Genomic DNA, 20,000 nt, shown 5'->3' on the forward strand with positions numbered 1-20,000 from the left:
ACCACACACTTCCCATGTAAAACATATATACACACACACACCACACACTTCCCATGTAAAACATACATACACACACACACACCACACACTTCCCATGTAAAACATACATACACACACACACCACACACTTCCCATGTAAAACATACACAGACACACACACACACCACACACTTCTCATGTAAAACATACATACACACACACACCACACACTTCCCATGTAAAACATACACACACACACACACACACACACACACACACACACACACACACACACACACACACACACACACACACACACCCAGTCCCTACACTGACCACACATGATCCCCCTGCACTAACCCTAACCCAAATAAAACACAAACACACAGACATACAACATACACATTCAACCACAAACACACAGACACACAACATACACATTCAACCAGAAACACACAGACACACAACATACACATTCAACCACAAACACACAGACACACAACATACACATTCAACCACAAACACACAGACACACAACATACACATTCAACCACAAACACACAGACACACAACATACACATTCAACCACAAACACACAGACACACAACATACACATTCAACCACAAACACACAGACACACAACATACACATTCAACCACAAACACACAGACACACAACATACACATTCAACCACAAACACACAGACACACAACATACACATTCAACCACAAACACACAGACATACAACATAAACATTCAACCACAAACACACAGACACACAACATACACATTCAACCAGAAACACACAGACACACAACATACACATTCAACCAGAAACACACAGACATACAACATACACATTCAACCACAAACACACAGACATACAACATACACATTCAACCACAAACACACAGACATACAACATACACATTCAACCACAAACACACAGACATACAACATACACATTCAACCACAAACACACAGGCATCACATACACATTCAACCACAAACACACAGACATACAACATACACATTCAACCAGAAACACACAGACACACAACATACACATTCAACCACAAACACACAGACACACAACATACACATTCAACCACAAACACACAGACACACAACATACACATTCAACCACAAACACACAGACACACAACATACACATTCAACCACAAACACACAGACACACAACATACACATTCAACCACAAACACACAGACATACAACATAAACATTCAACCACAAACACACAGACACACAACATACACATTCAACCAGAAACACACAGACACACAACATACACATTCAACCAGAAACACACAGACATACAACATACACATTCAACCACAAACACACAGACATACAACATACACATTCAACCACAAACACACAGACATACAACATACACATTCAACCACAAACACACAGGCATCACATACACATTCAACCACAAACACACAGACATACAACATACACATTCAACCAGAAACACACAGACACACAACATACACATTCAACCACAAACACACAGACACACAACATACACATTCAACCACAAACACACGGGCATAATATAGTTTGCTTTGCTTACGTCCAATTTGGGGAAATCGGTGAGGATTTGAGTCAGACGATCGTGATAGTTTTGCTGCGTGAACTTGACTTTGCGCATGTAGAAATGTCGAATGCGGTGAATCTGATAATGCTTATGTATCACTGTGGGCGTTTTCCTCTGTGTTTTAGACAGCGTGATATCAATGAAGTCCTACAAAAGACACAGGTTACAATTACCATCAAATTTCAAGCACATTATGATCAGTTAAAATATCACTTACCATACATTCTTATACAAAAACACTCTTTAAATTACTTCTCGTTTCAGTCGTAAGTCTCAGGTTCGAAAGTCAATGTTGTGGAGTAATATAAAAGTTGCTCGTCGTGAGTGCTTATTACGGAGTAATGCCAGTCACGTTAACAAATCCACATTCAAAGACTGAAATATTAACGATGTCACATGAATAAATTAAATAAGTTTTGCTTATATAACGAAAGTAAAAAAAAAAGACTTCTATAATGTTCTACACTGGGCGTAAAAACATTTGGGTGCCAAGCCAACAGATTTCATGGCTTTATTCTCACCATGAAAACATGACGGACCGCAAGCGTCAGCGCCAAGTGGCAATTTCTTCAAAAAACATGATTAAAACTGGAAACAACAACACTGGCACCGAGCAAGTAATTAGACAGTAGGGCTTCAATCAAAGAGAAGCCGTTCACACTGAATTATCCTGAAAGTGTGGGGTCTCCGGTTCAAAACGGAAAGGTCAACAGTGCGTTAGCTTCTTTCTTCACCCCAGCAAAACTAAAGCCTCCTCAGTTCTGTAGCTTGGACCAGCGCTCCGCCACTTTGGACGGAGCGGAAAACATAACTGCTAAGGCTACATATGCTCTGTAAAATCCGATAGGTTACTAGCAGTCACTGGCAGACATAAGCTTACTTCAGTTTGACTGTTTGATCTTGAACGGTTGGAAACTAAGAGAAAGACTAAGACACTCTGACCCATTTGACACTATGCTGGAAGAGTTTCTTCATAATTCCATTAAGCTAACCGCCTGGCCAGAAAAGGGTCTGTTTAAAAGACACTAGAGCCAACACGTGTCTACGCGACGCGTAGCGAACACACGTGAAACAACGCTCGAGAAACTATGTTAAAGTCCCAGAACAAAGACACTTAGGAATACGGATTCTTTTAAATACATACAGTAATATAAACATTAAAATAATTACCTTAGCGGTGGGAACCACCATAATTTTCTTAAAATTGTAGAGTGCCATCGCGACAGTGTACACTCCGGCCACCGAACGGAACCGGAAAAGGCCTGAGCGCGGCTTCTGACGCACGGTGACGCCTCCTAAGAAAGCACAGAAACACGCGCTCACATCGCCCTCTAGTTTAAAATTCACCACATGCTTCGCTGAACTATTCGGGTCAGTGTGATCTCTGATAACAGTGTGTACGAAAAACCTGACTGTCACAAAATCTGTAATAACGTAAGTAAGTATACCGACACACCGGACGACAGCACTTCCAGAGGAATAAATCGCACTGTGCTCTCCTCAGACACAGAGCCATATTCTGCAGACCTTTGCAGTATGGATGGATAGATGACTCCATGTCTGGGTGTATGGAATATATGGAGAGAGTGAGTGACAGCTGTCTTTCCAAATAAACGTACTGTCAGTACATTTATTTGATAGCAGCTGCATATTACCATGTTCAATGAATATACAAAGGACCGTTATACTATGTCTACATATTTTTTGTGAAATATGTCTGACTATGAACCGAAGGCTCCTAATAAAACACGCAGCCACCTGTTCAGCCCACGCGGGGGTTCGGGCAGGTACAGGGCGTAGTCTATGTCACTGTTGTGAGCGCGTGTGTTAGTGAATTAGAGGAGCACTGCAGTTTGCCCAGCTCCCCGGTGACTCGGTACCGCTTGAGAAATGGACTAGTTTGGCACCACATCAGTTTGAAAGTTGACGGATTTCGTAAGTGGGAGTTGTGCTTGACATTTAACAGTTTAATTCGCCACCTTAAAAGTTCATTCGCCGATGAACGGGGATTTCATGTTATACTATTCCAACATATTTAACGCGGATAGCCGTTGCGGGGACAACTTTTTTGTACAGATTTAAAAGGGCGTTATTCGCTATCCGGATTTAGCTACGCCACACACGGTGTTCTGTCGCATTTTGCAGCAAGGGTTATTTAACGTTTTTGCTTGATTATCTTTGATTGTACTGTAAAAGTTTACTGATGCTAATTAGGGGCCAAGCAGCGAAGTTGCAGGCACCTATTGTAATTGTTAGAATTCTGCTATTGGAGTTTATGGCAGCCCATACAAAGGTGTGTGTGTTCTCAGCCTGTGCGGACGTGGTGGAAGTAAACTGTTAAAACAAATTACATGCAGTGATGTATTCACTATAATTCCAGGTTCCACCAATTGAAATTAGTTTAATCCATTTAAAAACCAACTGTAACATTTCACACACCACGTGAACTCAATAACCCAGTTGTCTCCAGCTAAAACCGATACAGACCATTTGAGACCAGTAGAGGCATTCCAGTAGAAACAAGTTATGAAACCAGTTGAATGTGTTTCAATTTCCCTATAAAAGCCAACAGAAACCAGTTGAAATTGCTATTGGCTTTCTACTGGTTTTCAGGTGTGGGGAATCAGACGGTGTGGGGAATTCAGACGGTGAGTCAATGAAGGGTCAGACCACAACAGACCATTAGTCTTGTGTGTGAAAGAGCGGAAACCCTGTGTGTGTGTGTGTGTGTGTGTAAGTGTGTGTATGTGTGTGTGTGTGTGTGGGGGGGGGGGGGGGGGTGTGCACACAGGCAATAAGGGCATTATCATTAGAGAGCATATACACAGCCCCACTGTCCTCTAAACATAACACACTATATTATCATGTTAACTGTCTTTAAAGGGCAGGTTTAGGCCTTGATTCATTGCTCACTCATTGGCCAGGATGCCATTGTACTGTTGCTGTATATGGGTCAAATGTAGTGATTTTAGTGAGGTCTTGGTGTGCTGTCAGGGAGTGTTTTGTAGGCTGTTTTTCTGTGTGAGGTCTTAGTACAGTATGATACTTTTTCACTGCTCATGTCAGTCATGTCTGACCCCGTTTGTCTGGGTGATACTGCCATCATCACCGTTTTAAAGAGTGAAAAGTGTACTACATATTACTAACTACTGAGTAAATAAATGAACAAACTATTCAATTCTTGGTGCAGTCCTGGACTGGAACAGTCTTGTGTTAATAAACACCAATCTCTCCATAAAAATATTACATATGCTTAAAACTGAGTGGCTCTGTTCCTGCGTATAACACACTGTGTGTGTGTGAGTGATTTAACCCGTGTGTGAATGTATTAACCCACATGTGAGTGGATTAACCTGTGTGTGAATGGATTAACCAGTGTGAATGCATTAAGTTGCGTGTGAATGGATTTACCTGTGTGTGTATGTGTGTATGTTAAGGGGGAACAGCTGGTGCACTGTGGCTGTTCCACACACTTCACCAAGACAACAGTGGTATGGAGTGTATGTCTAGGGGAAGGTTTATATATATAGTGTGTAAGGAGTGTATGTCTACTGAAGTGCTGTGCCAACATTTCTCTCTCTTTCCAACTGCTGACTGGAAAACAGTTATTGTGTCTGTCATTTGATTGGATCCCCCAAGAGGCTGGGTCCATCTAATTGGTTCCTCCTTAAAATGAGATTATTTGATTGGATCATAATATTCATCCTCCCACTTTTAACATGCACATGACCACATTACTTAGGTTCTGTGTGGGTGTGTGTGCACATGCATGGGGCCAATTTCTGTTGTAATTTTCTTTATTTTTCTGATGTACAGCGGTAATCAGTCATACATGTATGCAAACATGCAGAAACCGTGTTCTCGTCAATGGTCGTTAAGCTTTTTTGTTTGTCCAGTTTGTGTCTGTTAGTCTATACTGTGTTTCCATCTGTTTTCTTCTCCAGCAGAGGCCAGGATGAGACAGCCCCTGCCCCCCTCCCTGCCCGGTGCCATTCTCTATGGGCAGTGGGTTAGAGAGGCGCCTCACTGAGTGCCTAAACCTCATCAGCCCAAACAACATGGGACTTTTGTTGTCGTCTGTTTTTATACAGTCTGTCAGGTTGAGCTCAGACAGAACCATCTGTGCCGGGATGGAGGATGTCTTACAACTGAGCAGAAAAAATGTTGCTTATTAAAGGAAAATAAAGATTTAGGCACTGATATTAAAGCTGTGTGTGTGTGCGTGCGCGCATGCACACGCATGTGTATATGAGCGTTTGTGTGCATGCATGTGTGTGCAATGCAAACAGGTGTGTTCTGTAACATGTGACTCACCTGTGTGGGCGAGTTATCTGTTTGGGTCAGTTACCTGTGTGGGTGGGTTACCTGTTTTGGGTCAGTTACCTGTTGTCACGCTGGTGGTGTGGTGTAGGACCCATGCGCAAAGACACGATGGTGACAAACGGAAGACTTTACTTACAAAATAAGGATGAAAATACAAGTGCAAAACAGGAACAAAAAACGAAAAAAGGTGCAGCGTAACAGTGTGCTAAATACACAAACAACGATAGACAAAAGACAAGGCAAACACTAGGGCATAAATAGAGAGGGAAACTAAACAGGGCAAAACAGGATTGGTTGAAATTAATAAGGTTAATAAACGAGGCAAACAGGAACAGGTGAGGGGCGGAGACAGACACAGAACAAGAGCACAAAGACATATCAAACTAAAAGTCCAAAATGGAGGTGCAGGTTGTGACACCTGTTTGGGTCAGTCACCTGTTTGGGTGGGTTACCTCTTTGGGTGGGTTACTTGTTTGGGTGGGTTATTTGTTTGGGTGGGTTACCTGTTTGAGTAGATTACCTGTTTTGAGTGGGTTATTTGTTTGAGTGGATTACCTGTTTTGGGTGGGTTACCTGTTTGGGTGGGTTATTTGTTTGGTGGGTTACCTGTTTGAGTGGTTACCTGTTTGGGTGGGTTATTTGTTTGGGTGGATTACCTGTTTGGGTGGGTTACCTGTTTTGGGTGGATTACCTGTTTGGGTGAGTTACCTGTTTTGGGTGGGTTACCTGTTTGGGTCACTTACCTGTTTGGGTGGGTTATTTGTTTGGGTCAGTTACCTGTTGGGGTGGGTTACCTGTTTGGGTGGATTACCTGTTTTGGGTGGGTTACCTTTTTTGGTGGGTTACCTGTTTTGAGTGGGTTATTTGTTTTGGGTGGATTACCTGTTTGGGTGGGTTACCTGTTTGGGTCAGTTACCTGTTTTGGTGGGTTATTTGTTTTGGGTGGGTTACCTGTTTGGGTCAGTTACCTGTTTTGGTGGGTTATTTGTTTGGGTGGGTTACCTGTTTTGGGTCAGTTACCTGTTTGGGTGGGTTATTTATTTGGATGGGTTACCTGTTTGGGTCAGTTACCTGATTGGGTGGGTTATTTATTTGGATGGGTTACCTGTGTGGGTGGGTTGCCTGTTTGGGTGGGTTATTTATTTGGATGGGTTACCTGTGTGGGTGGGTTGCCTGTTTGGGTGGGTTATTTATTTGGATGGGTTACCTGTGTGGGTGGGTTGCCTGTTTGGGTGGGTTATTTATTTGGATGGGTTACCTGTTTGGGTCAGTTACCTGTTTGGGTGGGTTATTTATTTGGATGGGTTGCCTGTTTGGGTGGGTTATTTATTTGGATGGGTTACCTGTGTGGGTGGGTTGCCTGTTTGGGTGGGTTATTTATTTGGATGGGTTACCTGTGTGGGTGGGTTGCCTGTTTGGGTGGGTTATTTATTTGGATGGGTTACCTGTGTGAGTGGGTTGCCTGTTTGGGTGGGTTATTTATTTGGATGGGTTACCTGTTTGGGTCAGTTACCTGTTTGGGTGGGTTATTTATTTGGATGGGTTACCTGTGTGGGTGGGTTGCCTGTTTGGGTGGGTTATTTATTTGGATGGGTTACCTGTGTGGGTGGGTTGCCTGTTTGGGTGGGGTATTTATTTGGATGGGTTACCTGTGTGAGTGGGTTGCCTGTTTGGGTGGGTTATTTATTTGGATGGGTTACCTGTTTGGGTGGGTTACCTGTTTGGGTCAGTTACCTGTGTGGGTGGGTTATTTATTTGGATGGGTTACCTGTGTGGGTGGGTTGCCTGTTTGGGTGGGTTATTTATTTGGATGGGTTACCTGTGTGGGTGGGTTGCCTGTTTGGGTGGGTTATTTATTTGGATGGGTTACCTGTGTGGGTGGGTTGCCTGTTTGGGTGGGGTATTTATTTGGATGGGTTACCTGTGTGGGTGGGTTGCCTGTTTGGGTGGGTTATTTATTTGGATGGGTTACCTGTGTGGGTGGGTTGCCTGTTTGGGTGGGTTATTTATTTGGATGGGTTACCTGTGTGGGTGGGTTGCCTGTTTGGGTGGGTTATTTATTTGGATGGGTTACCTGTGTGGGTGGGTTGCCTGTTTGGGTGGGTTATTTATTTGGATGGGTTACCTGTGTGAGTGGGTTGCCTGTTTGGGTGGGTTATTTATTTGGATGGGTTACCTGTTTGGGTCAGTTACCTGTTTGGGTGGGTTATTTATTTGGATGGGTTACCTGTGTGGGTGGGTTGCCTGTTTGGGTGGGTTATTTATTTGGATGGGTTACCTGTGTGGGTGGGTTGCCTGTTTGGGTGGGTTATTTATTTGGATGGGTTACCTGTGTGAGTGGGTTGCCTGTTTGGGTGGGTTATTTATTTGGATGGGTTACCTGTTTGGGTGGGTTACCTGTTTGGGTCAGTTACCTGTGTGGGTGGGTTATTTATTTGGATGGGTTACCTGTGTGGGTGGGTTGCCTGTTTGGGTGGGTTATTTATTTGGATGGGTTACCTGTGTGGGTGGGTTGCCTGTTTGGGTGGGTTATTTATTTGGATGGGTTACCTGTGTGGGTGGGTTGCCTGTTTGGGTGGGGTATTTATTTGGATGGGTTACCTGTGTGGGTGGGTTGCCTGTTTGGGTGGGTTATTTATTTGGATGGGTTACCTGTGTGGGTGGGTTGCCTGTTTGGGTGGGGTATTTATTTGGATGGGTTACCTGTGTGGGTGGGTTGCCTGTTTGGGTGGGGTATTTATTTGGATGGGTTACCTGTGTGGGTGGGTTGCCTGTTTGGGTGGGGTATCTGCAGCTGGTGTTGTTATGCTGGGGGTGGGGCATCTTGGATGCATTTTTGCTTCCTAATAAACACAGAAGAAATTGAATCCTGATAAACAAACAGCTGAATGAGCTGGGCAGTGTTTCACATTATACACTATATAAAATCAACAATATCTCACTCTGTACACTACACACAATACACAATAGGGGTGGATGAAAAAATAGATACAATGTATTATCGCGATATTTTAGGCACGATATTACATCAATACAGCGGCGCCGAGTATCGATATTTATTTATTGCATATTGTTTTATAATTATTTTCATTAACATACTTTTATTTTTGTAGTCTACTCTGATGACATTACTTCTGAAGTCTGCAAGACGATGCGGAAATTGGAAAGGAAAGGGGAAAGGAAGTCGCCAAGATGGCTGCAGAGACTCCGATATGTAACGCGCTGTCTGGTTTCAAGTCGAGAGCAATGCTTTATCTCGGCTTGCAGAATACAGCGAATAATGAGTTTGACTTGTAACATGCCATTTGTAGATAATTTTCTTCACAGAATTAAATGGGAAGATTCAAGTGAGATGAATTGAGTTGTGTGTTCTTTTCCTTATGATCAGGGCTTGACAGTGTGAGCGTTTCACTCGCATTTGCGACTACAAATAGATGTGTGCGAACTGTAAAATGTAGTTAGGAGCACGAAAAATATTTCCGTAAGGAGTGTGATTTGCGACACAATGAAATAAACCATGGACCATATCGTCACATGATATATATTGTCATATCGCACAGCCCCAATATACAATATATCACAGTATAGGCCTACAATATATACAATACACATGTACTTTCATCAGAATTGAGTATATTGTACAATGTGCAGAGCATAGTATTTATTATATAGTGTATATTAATATTTATTGTCTGTTATTCACTCCTCTCTCTGTCTGTATGGACATGTTCATTCTTCTGTTCTCTTCTCTTCTCTTCTTGGGCTGTTAAATTCCACAATTAAAATGTGTTATCTGCAATTATTAAACTATTTTAAATAAAAAACTGTCCTGTGTTCTTGTGAAACATACATTACTTCCCTCTTATTTCAGTGAACTATTCCTTGGTTTAACATCACTGCGGCTACGACTTGATTGTGCTGTTTTCCTCCCCATCACTATTCAGCTACCGTCACTTTAAGGTTACCAGGGAAAAAAGAGGAAAGAGAAGGACAAAAAACGGCAACAAATTTATTAATGTATTCATTTAAATTTACTAATCTGTTATTTACATTTTTAAATAACATTACCGGTAGCCTACAATCTACAGATGCATTCTTACAAAATTATTATGTGAAACGAAAGACAAAATAATAATGTCTATTTTACTTATGTAATCAGTTAAAAGAGAAGAGTATTTTGATTTAAGAGATTAATTTGACTTAATCTGACAAAACCTGCATTTTATCCTCACCAAGGAGAGCCAACCTCACCCAAAAGCTGCTTGTCAACTTTTACAGATGCACCACAGAGAGCATCCCTAACAAACTCACAGAGAGCATCCCTGACAAACTCACAGAGAGCATCCTAACAAACTCACAGAGAGCATCCCTAACAAACTCACAGAGAGCATCCTAACAAACTCACAGAGAGCATCCCTAACAAACTCACAGAGAGCATCCCTAACAAACTCACAGAGAGCATCCCTAACAAACTCACAGAGAGCATCCCTAACAAACTCACAGAGAGCATCCCTAACAAACTCACAGAGAGCATCCCTAACAAACTCACAGAGAGTATCCCTAACAAACTCCATGACAGCCTGATTAAAAAAAGCCCTCCAGCGTGTTGTGAAAACTGCACAGGACATTGTTGGCATAGAGCTGCCATCACTAGAGCAACAGTACACAGTATCATAAGAGACAATACACAGTATCATAAGAGACAGTACACAGTATCATAAGAGATAGTACACAGTATCATAAGAGACAGTACACAGTATCATAAGAGATAGTACACAGTATCATAAGAGACAATACACAGTATCATAAGAGATAGTACACAGTATCATAAGAGACAATACACAGTATCATAAGAGACGGTACACAGTATCATAAGAGACAGTACACAGTATCATAAGAGACAATACACAGTATCATAAGAGATAGTACACAGTATCATAAGAGACGGTACACAGTATCATAAGAGACAATACACAGTATCATAAGAGACAGTACACAGTATCATAAGAGACAATACACAGTATCATAAGAGACAATACACAGTATCATAAGAGACAGTACACAGTATCATAAGAGACAATACACAGTATCATAAGAGATAGTACACAGTATCATAAGAGACAGTACACAGTATCATAAGAGATAGTACACAGTATCATAAGAGACAGTACACAGTATCATAAGAGATAGTACACAGTATCATAAGAGACAATACACAGTATCATAAGAGATAGTACACAGTATCATAAGAGACAATACACAGTATCATAAGAGACGGTACACAGTATCATAAGAGACAGTACACAGTATCATAAGAGACAATACACAGTATCATAAGAGATAGTACACAGTATCATAAGAGACGGTACACAGTATCATAAGAGACAATACACAGTATCATAAGAGACAGTACACAGTATCATAAGAGACAATACACAGTATCATAAGAGACAATACACAGTATCATAAGAGATAGTACACAGTATCATAAGAGACAATACACAGTATCATAAGAGATAGTACACAGTATCATAAGAGACAATACACAGTATCATAAGAGACGGTACACAGTATCATAAGAGACAATACACAGTATCATAAGAGATAGTACACAGTATCATAAGAGACGGTACACAGTATCATAAGAGACAATACACAGTATCATAAGAGATAGTACACAGTATCATAAGAGATAGTACACAGTATCATAAGAGACGGTACACAGTATCATAAGAGACAATACACAGTATCATAAGAGACAGTACACAGTATCATAAGAGACAATACACAGTATCATAAGAGACAATACACAGTATCATAAGAGATAGTACACAGTATCATAAGAGACAATACACAGTATCATAAGAGATAGTACACAGTATCATAAGAGACAATACACAGTATCATAAGAGACGGTACACAGTATCATAAGAGACAATACACAGTATCATAAGAGATAGTACACAGTATCATAAGAGACGGTACACAGTATCATAAGAGACAATACACAGTATCATAAGAGATAGTACACAGTATCATAAGAGATAGTACACAGTATCATAAGAGACAATACACAGTATCATAAGAGACAATACACAGTATCATAAGAGACAGTACACAGTATCATAAGAGACAGTACACAGTATCATAAGAGACAATACACAGTATCATAAGAGACAGTACACAGTATCATAAGAGACAATACACAGTATCATAAGAGATAGTACACAGTATCATAAGAGACAGTACACAGTATCATAAGAGACAGTACACAGTATCATAAGAGACAATACACAGTATCATAAGAGACAATACACAGTATCATAAGAGACAGTACACAGTATCATAAGAGACAATACACAGTATCATAAGAGATAGTACACAGTATCATAAGAGACAGTACACAGTATCATAAGAGACAATACACAGTATCATAAGAGATAGTACACAGTATCATAAGAGACAATACACAGTATCATAAGAGACAATACACAGTATCATAAGAGACAGTACACAGTATCATATGAGACAGTACACAGTATCATAAGAGACAATACACAGTATCATAAGAGATAGTACACAGTATCATAAGAGATAGTACACAGTATCATAAGAGACAGTACACAGTATCATAAGAGATAGTACACAGTATCATAAGAGATAGTACACAGTATCATAAGAGACAATACACAGTATCATAAGAGATAGTACACAGTATCATAAGAGACAGTACACAGTATCATAAGAGACAATACACAGTATCATAAGAGACAGTACACAGTATCATAAGAGACAATACACAGTATCATAAGAGATAGTACACAGTATCATAAGAGACAGTACACAGTATCATAAGAGACAGTACACAGTATCATAAGAGATAGTACACAGTATCATAAGAGACGGTACACAGTATCATAAGAGACAGTACACAGTATCATAAGAGATAGTACACAGTATCATAAGAGACAGTACACAGTATCATAAGAGATAGTACACAGTATCATAAGAGACAATACACAGTATCATAAGAGACAGTACACAGTATCATAAGAGACAATACACAGTATCATAAGAGACAGTACACAGTATCATAAGAGACAATACACAGTATCATAAGAGACAGTACACAGTATCATAAGAGACAATACACAGTATCATAAGAGACAGTACACAGTATCATAAGAGATAGTACACAGTATCATAAGAGACAGTACACAGTATCATAAGAGACAATACACAGTATCATAAGAGACAATACACAGTATCATAAGAGATAGTACACAGTATCATAAGAGACAATACACAGTATCATAAGAGACAGTACACAGTATCATAAGAGACAATACACAGTATCATAAGAGACAGTACACAGTATCATAAGAGACAATACACAGTATCATAAGAGACAGTACACAGTATCATAAGAGACAATACACAGTATCATAAGAGACAATACACAGTATCATAAGAGACAGTACACAGTATCATAAGAGACAATACACAGTATCATAAGAGATAGTACACAGTATCATAAGAGACAATACACAGTATCATAAGAGACAGTACACAGTATCATAAGAGACAATACACAGTATCATAAGAGACAGTACACAGTATCATAAGAGACAATACACAGTATCATAAGAGACAGTACACAGTATCATAAGAGACAATACACAGTATCATAAGAGACAGTACACAGTATCATAAGAGACAATACACAGTATCATAAGAGACAGTACACAGTATCATAAGAGACAATACACAGTATCATAAGAGACAGTACACAGTATCATAAGAGATAGTACACAGTATCATAAGAGACAGTACACAGTATCATAAGAGACAATACACAGTATCATAAGAGACAGTACACAGTATCATAAGAGACAATACACAGTATCATAAGAGACAGTACACAGTATCATAAGAGATAGTACACAGTATCATAAGAGACAATACACAGTATCATAAGAGACAATACACAGTATCATAAGAGACAGTACACAGTATCATAAGAGACAATACACAGTATCATAAGAGACGGTACACAGTATCATAAGAGACAATACACAGTATCATAAGAGACAGTACACAGTATCATAAGAGACAATACACAGTATCATAAGAGACAGTACACAGTATCATAAGAGACAATACACAGTATCATAAGAGATAGTACACAGTATCATAAGAGATAGTACACAGTATCATAAGAGATAGTACACAGTATCATAAGAGACGGTACACAGTATCATAAGAGACAGTACACAGTATCATAAGAGACAGTACACAGTATCATAAGAGACAATACACAGTATCATAAGAGATAGTACACAGTATCATAAGAGACAGTACACAGTATCATAAGAGACGGTACACAGTATCATAAGAGACAATACACAGTATCATAAGAGATAGTACACAGTATCATAAGAGACAATACACAGTATCATAAGAGACAGTACACAGTATCATAAGAGACAGTACACAGTGTCATAAGAGACAGTACACAGTATCATAAGAGACAATACACAGTATCATAAGAGATAGTACACAGTATCATAAGAGACAGTACACAGTATCATAAGAGACAATACACAGTATCATAAGAGACAGTACACAGTATCATAAGAGACAATACACAGTATCATAAGAGATAGTACACAGTATCATAAGAGACAATACACAGTATCATAAGAGACAATACACAGTATCATAAGAGATAGTACACAGTATCATAAGAGACAATACACAGTATCATAAGAGACAGTACACAGTATCATAAGAGACAATACACAGTATCATAAGAGATAGTACACAGTATCATAAGAGACAATACACAGTATCATAAGAGACAGTACACAGTATCATAAGAGACAATACACAGTATCATAAGAGACAGTGCACAGTATCATAAGAGACGGTACACAGTATCATAAGAGACAGTACACAGTATCATAAGAGACAATACACAGTATCATAAGAGACAATACACAGTATCATAAGAGACAGTACACAGTATCATAAGAGATAGTACACAGTATCATAAGAGACGGTACACAGTATCATAAGAGATAGTACACAGTATCATAAGAGACAGTACACAGTATCATAAGAGATAGTACACAGTATCATAAGAGATAGTACACAGTATCATAAGAGACGGTACACAGTATCATAAGAGACAATACACAGTATCATAAGAGACAATACACAGTATCATAAGAGACAGTACACAGTATCATAAGAGACAATACACAGTATCATAAGAGACAATACACAGTATCATAAGAGACAGTACACAGTATCATAAGAGATAGTACACAGTATCATAAGAGACGGTACACAGTATCATAAGAGACAGTACACAGTATCATAAGAGATAGTACACAGTATCATAAGAGATAGTACACGATATCATAAGAGACAATACACAGTATCATAAGAGACAATACACAGTATCATAAGAGACAGTACACAGTATCATAAGAGATAGTACACAGTATCATAAGAGACGGTACACAGTATCATAAGAGATAGTACACAGTATCATAAGAGATAGTACACAGTATCATAAGAGACGGTACACAGTATCATAAGAGATAGTACACGATATCATAAGAGACAATACACAGTATCATAAGAGACAGTACACAGTATCATAAGAGACAGTACACAGTATCATAAGAGACAATACACAGTATCATAAGAGACAGTACACAGTATCATAAGAGACAGTACACAGTATCATAAGAGATAGTACACAGTATCATAAGAGATAGTACACACTTCATAAGAGACGGTACACAGTATCTTAAGAGACAGTACACAGTATCATAAGAGATAGTACACAGTATCATAAGAGACAGTACACAGTATCATAAGAGACAGTACACAGTATCATAAGAGACAATACACAGTATCATAAGAGACAGTACACAGTATCATAAGAGATAGTACACAGTATCATAAGAGACGGTACACAGTATCATAAGAGACAATACACAGTATCATAAGAGATAGTACACAGTATCATAAGAGACAATACACAGTATCATAAGAGATAGTACACAGTATCATAAGAGACAGTACACAGTATCATAAGAGATAGTACACAGTATCATAAGAGACGGTACACAGTATCATAAGAGACAATACACAGTATCATAAGAGACGGTACACAGTATCTTAAGAGACAGTCATATCTCAGACACCATCTGTTTAAGCTCCTCCTATCAGGCAGGTGCTTCAGAACAATCCACACACACACGAATAGACTGAAAAACAGCTTCTTCCAAAAAACCATGGCACTACTGAACTCAGACATCTCTTCAGTCTGACACACCACACCTTTACTGCACCCTAATACACCATCACTCCATGTCACACCACACCTTTACTGCACCCTAATACACCATCACTCCATGTCACACCACACCTTTACTGCACCCTAATACACCATCACTCCATGTCACACTGCACCTTTACTGCACCCTAATACACCATCACTCCATGTCACACCGCACCTTTACTGCACCCTAATACACCATCACTCCATGTCACACCACACCTTTACTGCACCCTAATACACCATCACTCCATGTCACACCACACCTTTACTGCACCCTAATACACCATCACTCCATGTCACACCACACCTTTACTGCACTCTAATACATCATCACTCCATGTCACACCACACCTTTACTGCACCCTAATACACCATCACTCCATATCACACCACACCTTTACTGCACCCTAATACACCATCACTCCATGTCACACCACACCTTTACTGCACCCTAATACACCATCACTCCATGTCACACCACACCTTTACTGCACCTTTGCTGCTGGCACTTTTGCATCATCGATAGTTGTATTTACCGTTAGCTGTATTTTATGCTGTACATTGTTTATTTTCGTACTTATATTGTATAAATTCTGTCCTTTTTTTACCGCCGATATTTATATTTCTTATTTTATTGCCAATATTTTAAGAAAGTTCTTGAATCTTGAATCAGCCAAACAAAAAATCAACAATAATCATCAGTCATCAATCATCATCATCAAATCATCAGAGGCTAGTGTGCGCCCGAATACCGTCTGATCATCATGAGGCAAGCTGTGTGTCTCGTGCTAAACAACATCTTTTCAAAACTTGGGACCCGACACTGGTCTCTGGATTTGCCTTTCTCGGGAGCATATGGACTCTGTCGCCCTCGTCTGGGTATTGCTTGAGCACTCGCGGTGATCACGTGAGTATGACAGCAGAAAGCACGGACTGAGCCAACATCGCTCTCCTCTGCAACTGTACCAGCACCAACGATTGGTCGTTAAACTCTCGGAATCCCTCACTCTGGAGACAGGTCCAGCGCCACTGCAGATACATTATCTCGTCAGTTTTGTCTCTTCGTTCGTGTCCTCTGTGCTTGACTTATGCAAATGAAGACCGTCCCGACACGCTTAGGAGGATAAAACACGATTTTCCCGGATCCTCGTTCAGGAGCCGAAGAGGCACTGAAACCAGAATCATTTCTAATCAGAATGGCGGACCGTGATACGCTACAGCTGCCTCGGGAGGTGAGAGCAAGACTTGCTGAACTGGAACTTGAGTTGTCGGAGGGTAAGTTTTGTTTGGTTTTTCTTTCCTTTGCATGCGAAGGTCGACAGCCGTTGTGTCATTCGAAATGTCTGTAGCTGCAGTCTTTATACAGAAAGGGCATTGACAATCTCTCTCTCTCTCTCTCTCTCTCTCTCTCTCTCTCTCTCTCTCTCTCTCTCTCTTACTGAAACACACAAACATGTTTGAATATCTGTTTATACAGATAATGCATCTATTTTGTTGTCACTGTTCTCTTATGTCGTCAATTATGAAACAGACTTCCTGACCTTGAATATTAAAAAAAATTAGAAATGTCCATCTCAGTATCTGTGGTCCCGTCGCGAGACTGTCTGGTGGCATGTGGTGGACCCAGTGACTGATGAGTAGACTGTGATTTTTTTTCCTTCTCTCCGCTAGTCAAGCCTCCGCTCTGTTCACAAAGCCGCTGGTCAAATCACAGTCTGCGTGCTGCGGCCACACACACCTGGTGCGCCTGTCAGTCAGAAGCGTAGACTATACATTGTGGAATTCCGTAACATCGGTAGAAGGTGAAATCGGAAACAGCGCCCGTTAACACAGCGGCGTGTATGAGACGCATCCAAGTACGAAAGTCGTATTGAACATCTGACCGATTTGAAAGTCGCTTTGGGTAAAAACGTCTGGTAACTGAATAGGCTAAGTGTGATGTAACGTCCGCGGTCGGATGATGCGGTCTATGTGAAAGATCTCTAGTGTCGGCGCTCAGTGTGTTGTGGAGACGATTGAAAAGGCTACGTAATTTTCTTTGTTGTGGAGCTATTTGGTGTATGTCGATAACAAGTGAGTAGATGGGCGATTGTATTAGCTCGCAAGAGTAATTTGGTGTTTAGGGTTTGCTAGAGGTCTCGTTAGTAGGGTAGTGTGTGTGCCATTGCCTCGCTCTCGCTGTAAGTGTAATATCCTCTTTGCCTACCCTTGATAGTGTGTGTGTGTCTGTGTATGTGTCAAGCCATCAAGGAGCTAACTACTGTTTTAGTGACGTCAGGGACATGTATGCGTCCTCTTTTCTGTAAACAGGCTTTTCCCCGAGACGGTACTTTTCCAGGAGTGCGTGTGCGTCCTGCGTGTGTTTGTTTATATTCATCTGGGGGGTACGCCAGAAAGCGGGTTTAGTGAAAACTCTGAGTTAGATGACTCAGAACAAGTAGGAAACCACCTAATGGACTTGTTTTGCTTGGAGAACGAAGCCATACGACTCTTCTATTAGGAGGTTTACTACTTTGAGTTAACTAACACTAAACCCGCTTTCTGGAATACCCCCCTGGTGTCGTGTTTAGGAGAAAAAGGTTCTCTTTTTTTGGGAGGATGGAGAGGAGAGTGCGCGCTGGGGGCGGTGTCAGGATGAGAGAACATGTTGGGGGCGGAGTCAGGATTAGAGTAATTTCGTTAGTATTGCATCACCACAAACTGAGTAAAATTTCTACTCATTAATTTTTCACTATCTAGTCATTTCTGCTTTTTATGTGTGAGAATGTAAGTGTGTGTATGGCTCTGTATGAATGTAGGCATTGGTGTGTGTGTGTGTGTGTGTGTGTGTGTGTGTGTGTGTGTGTGTGTGCGTGTGCATGAAAGAAATGGCGTGCGTGCGTGTGTGTGTGTGTGTGTGTAAAGCAGATTTAGCACTTTGCTTTGCTGCTTTCTCTGTTGCTCTCAGTCTGATTGTGAAGCCCAAATTTTCCCGAAGTTCAAATAGCTCAGGGGTGGGCAAATCCAGTCCTGGAGGGCCAGTGTCCTGCTGGTTTTTGTTTTCACCTCAGCCAATCACAGATTGTATTTAGTTAGTTGACAAGAAAAACAGCAGGACCATGGCTCTCCAGGACCGGATTTGCCCACCCCTGAAATAGCTGGACAAATCCCCCTGTGTGAATGTATCCCCTCTAATACACTGATGTAGGACAGGAATGTCCCCCAGGATCCATAAAGTATATGTGTGTCTGATTACCCAAGGTCCAGAGAGGGGTAGTTAAGGAACAGTGTTGGTCAGAATGAGATACAGACAATATGAGACATGACCTACATTTATGACTCAAACTGATGAAAAATGGCAAAGTGTCTCATTCCTTACGTGAGAGGTAAGTGTCCACACTCTGACTGTCAACCTCACTCCACCTGTTAACCCACTCTGACTCCACCTGTTCACCCACTCTGACTCCACACTGTTAATGTATCTCACTCTGACTCCACCTGTTAACCCACTCTGACTCCACACTGTTAATGTAACTCACTCTGACTCCACACTGTTAATGTAACTCACTTTGACTCCACACTCTGACTGTCAACCTCACTCCACCTGTTAACCCACTCTGACTCCACCTGTTAACCCACTCTGACTCCACACTCTGACTGTCAACCTCACTCCACCTGTTAACCCACTCTGACTCCACACTGTTAACCCACTCTGACTCCACACTGTTAATGTATCTC

The 20,000-nt window shown here is 40.7% G+C and overlaps 2 protein-coding genes across 2 annotated transcripts in view; one reads left to right on the plus strand and one right to left on the minus strand.

The window, feature by feature from the left end:
- The window catches only part of gtpbp4 (GTP binding protein 4), a 13,892-nt gene extending 11,038 nt beyond the window's left edge, over window positions 1-2,854 (minus strand). Inside the window, exons 1-2 of the mRNA XM_030773218.1 lie at window positions 2,774-2,854; window positions 1,580-1,750 (exon numbers count right to left, since the gene is read on the minus strand). Of these exons, the coding sequence (XP_030629078.1) occupies window positions 1,580-1,750; window positions 2,774-2,821 (219 nt within the window). The 5' untranslated portion in view covers window positions 2,822-2,854. The remainder of the gene's footprint in view (window positions 1-1,579; window positions 1,751-2,773) is intronic.
- Window positions 2,855-17,479: 14,625 nt separating this feature from the next.
- Window positions 17,480-20,000, plus strand: part of dip2cb (disco-interacting protein 2 homolog Cb) — a 78,887-nt gene continuing 76,366 nt past the window's right edge. The window contains exon 1 of the mRNA XM_030773686.1: window positions 17,480-17,558. Within this exon, the coding sequence (XP_030629546.1) occupies window positions 17,480-17,558 (79 nt within the window). The remainder of the gene's footprint in view (window positions 17,559-20,000) is intronic.

This window comes from Chanos chanos, chromosome 5 (genome assembly GCF_902362185.1).
Source record: "Chanos chanos chromosome 5, fChaCha1.1, whole genome shotgun sequence".
NCBI lineage: Eukaryota > Metazoa > Chordata > Actinopteri > Gonorynchiformes > Chanidae > Chanos > Chanos chanos.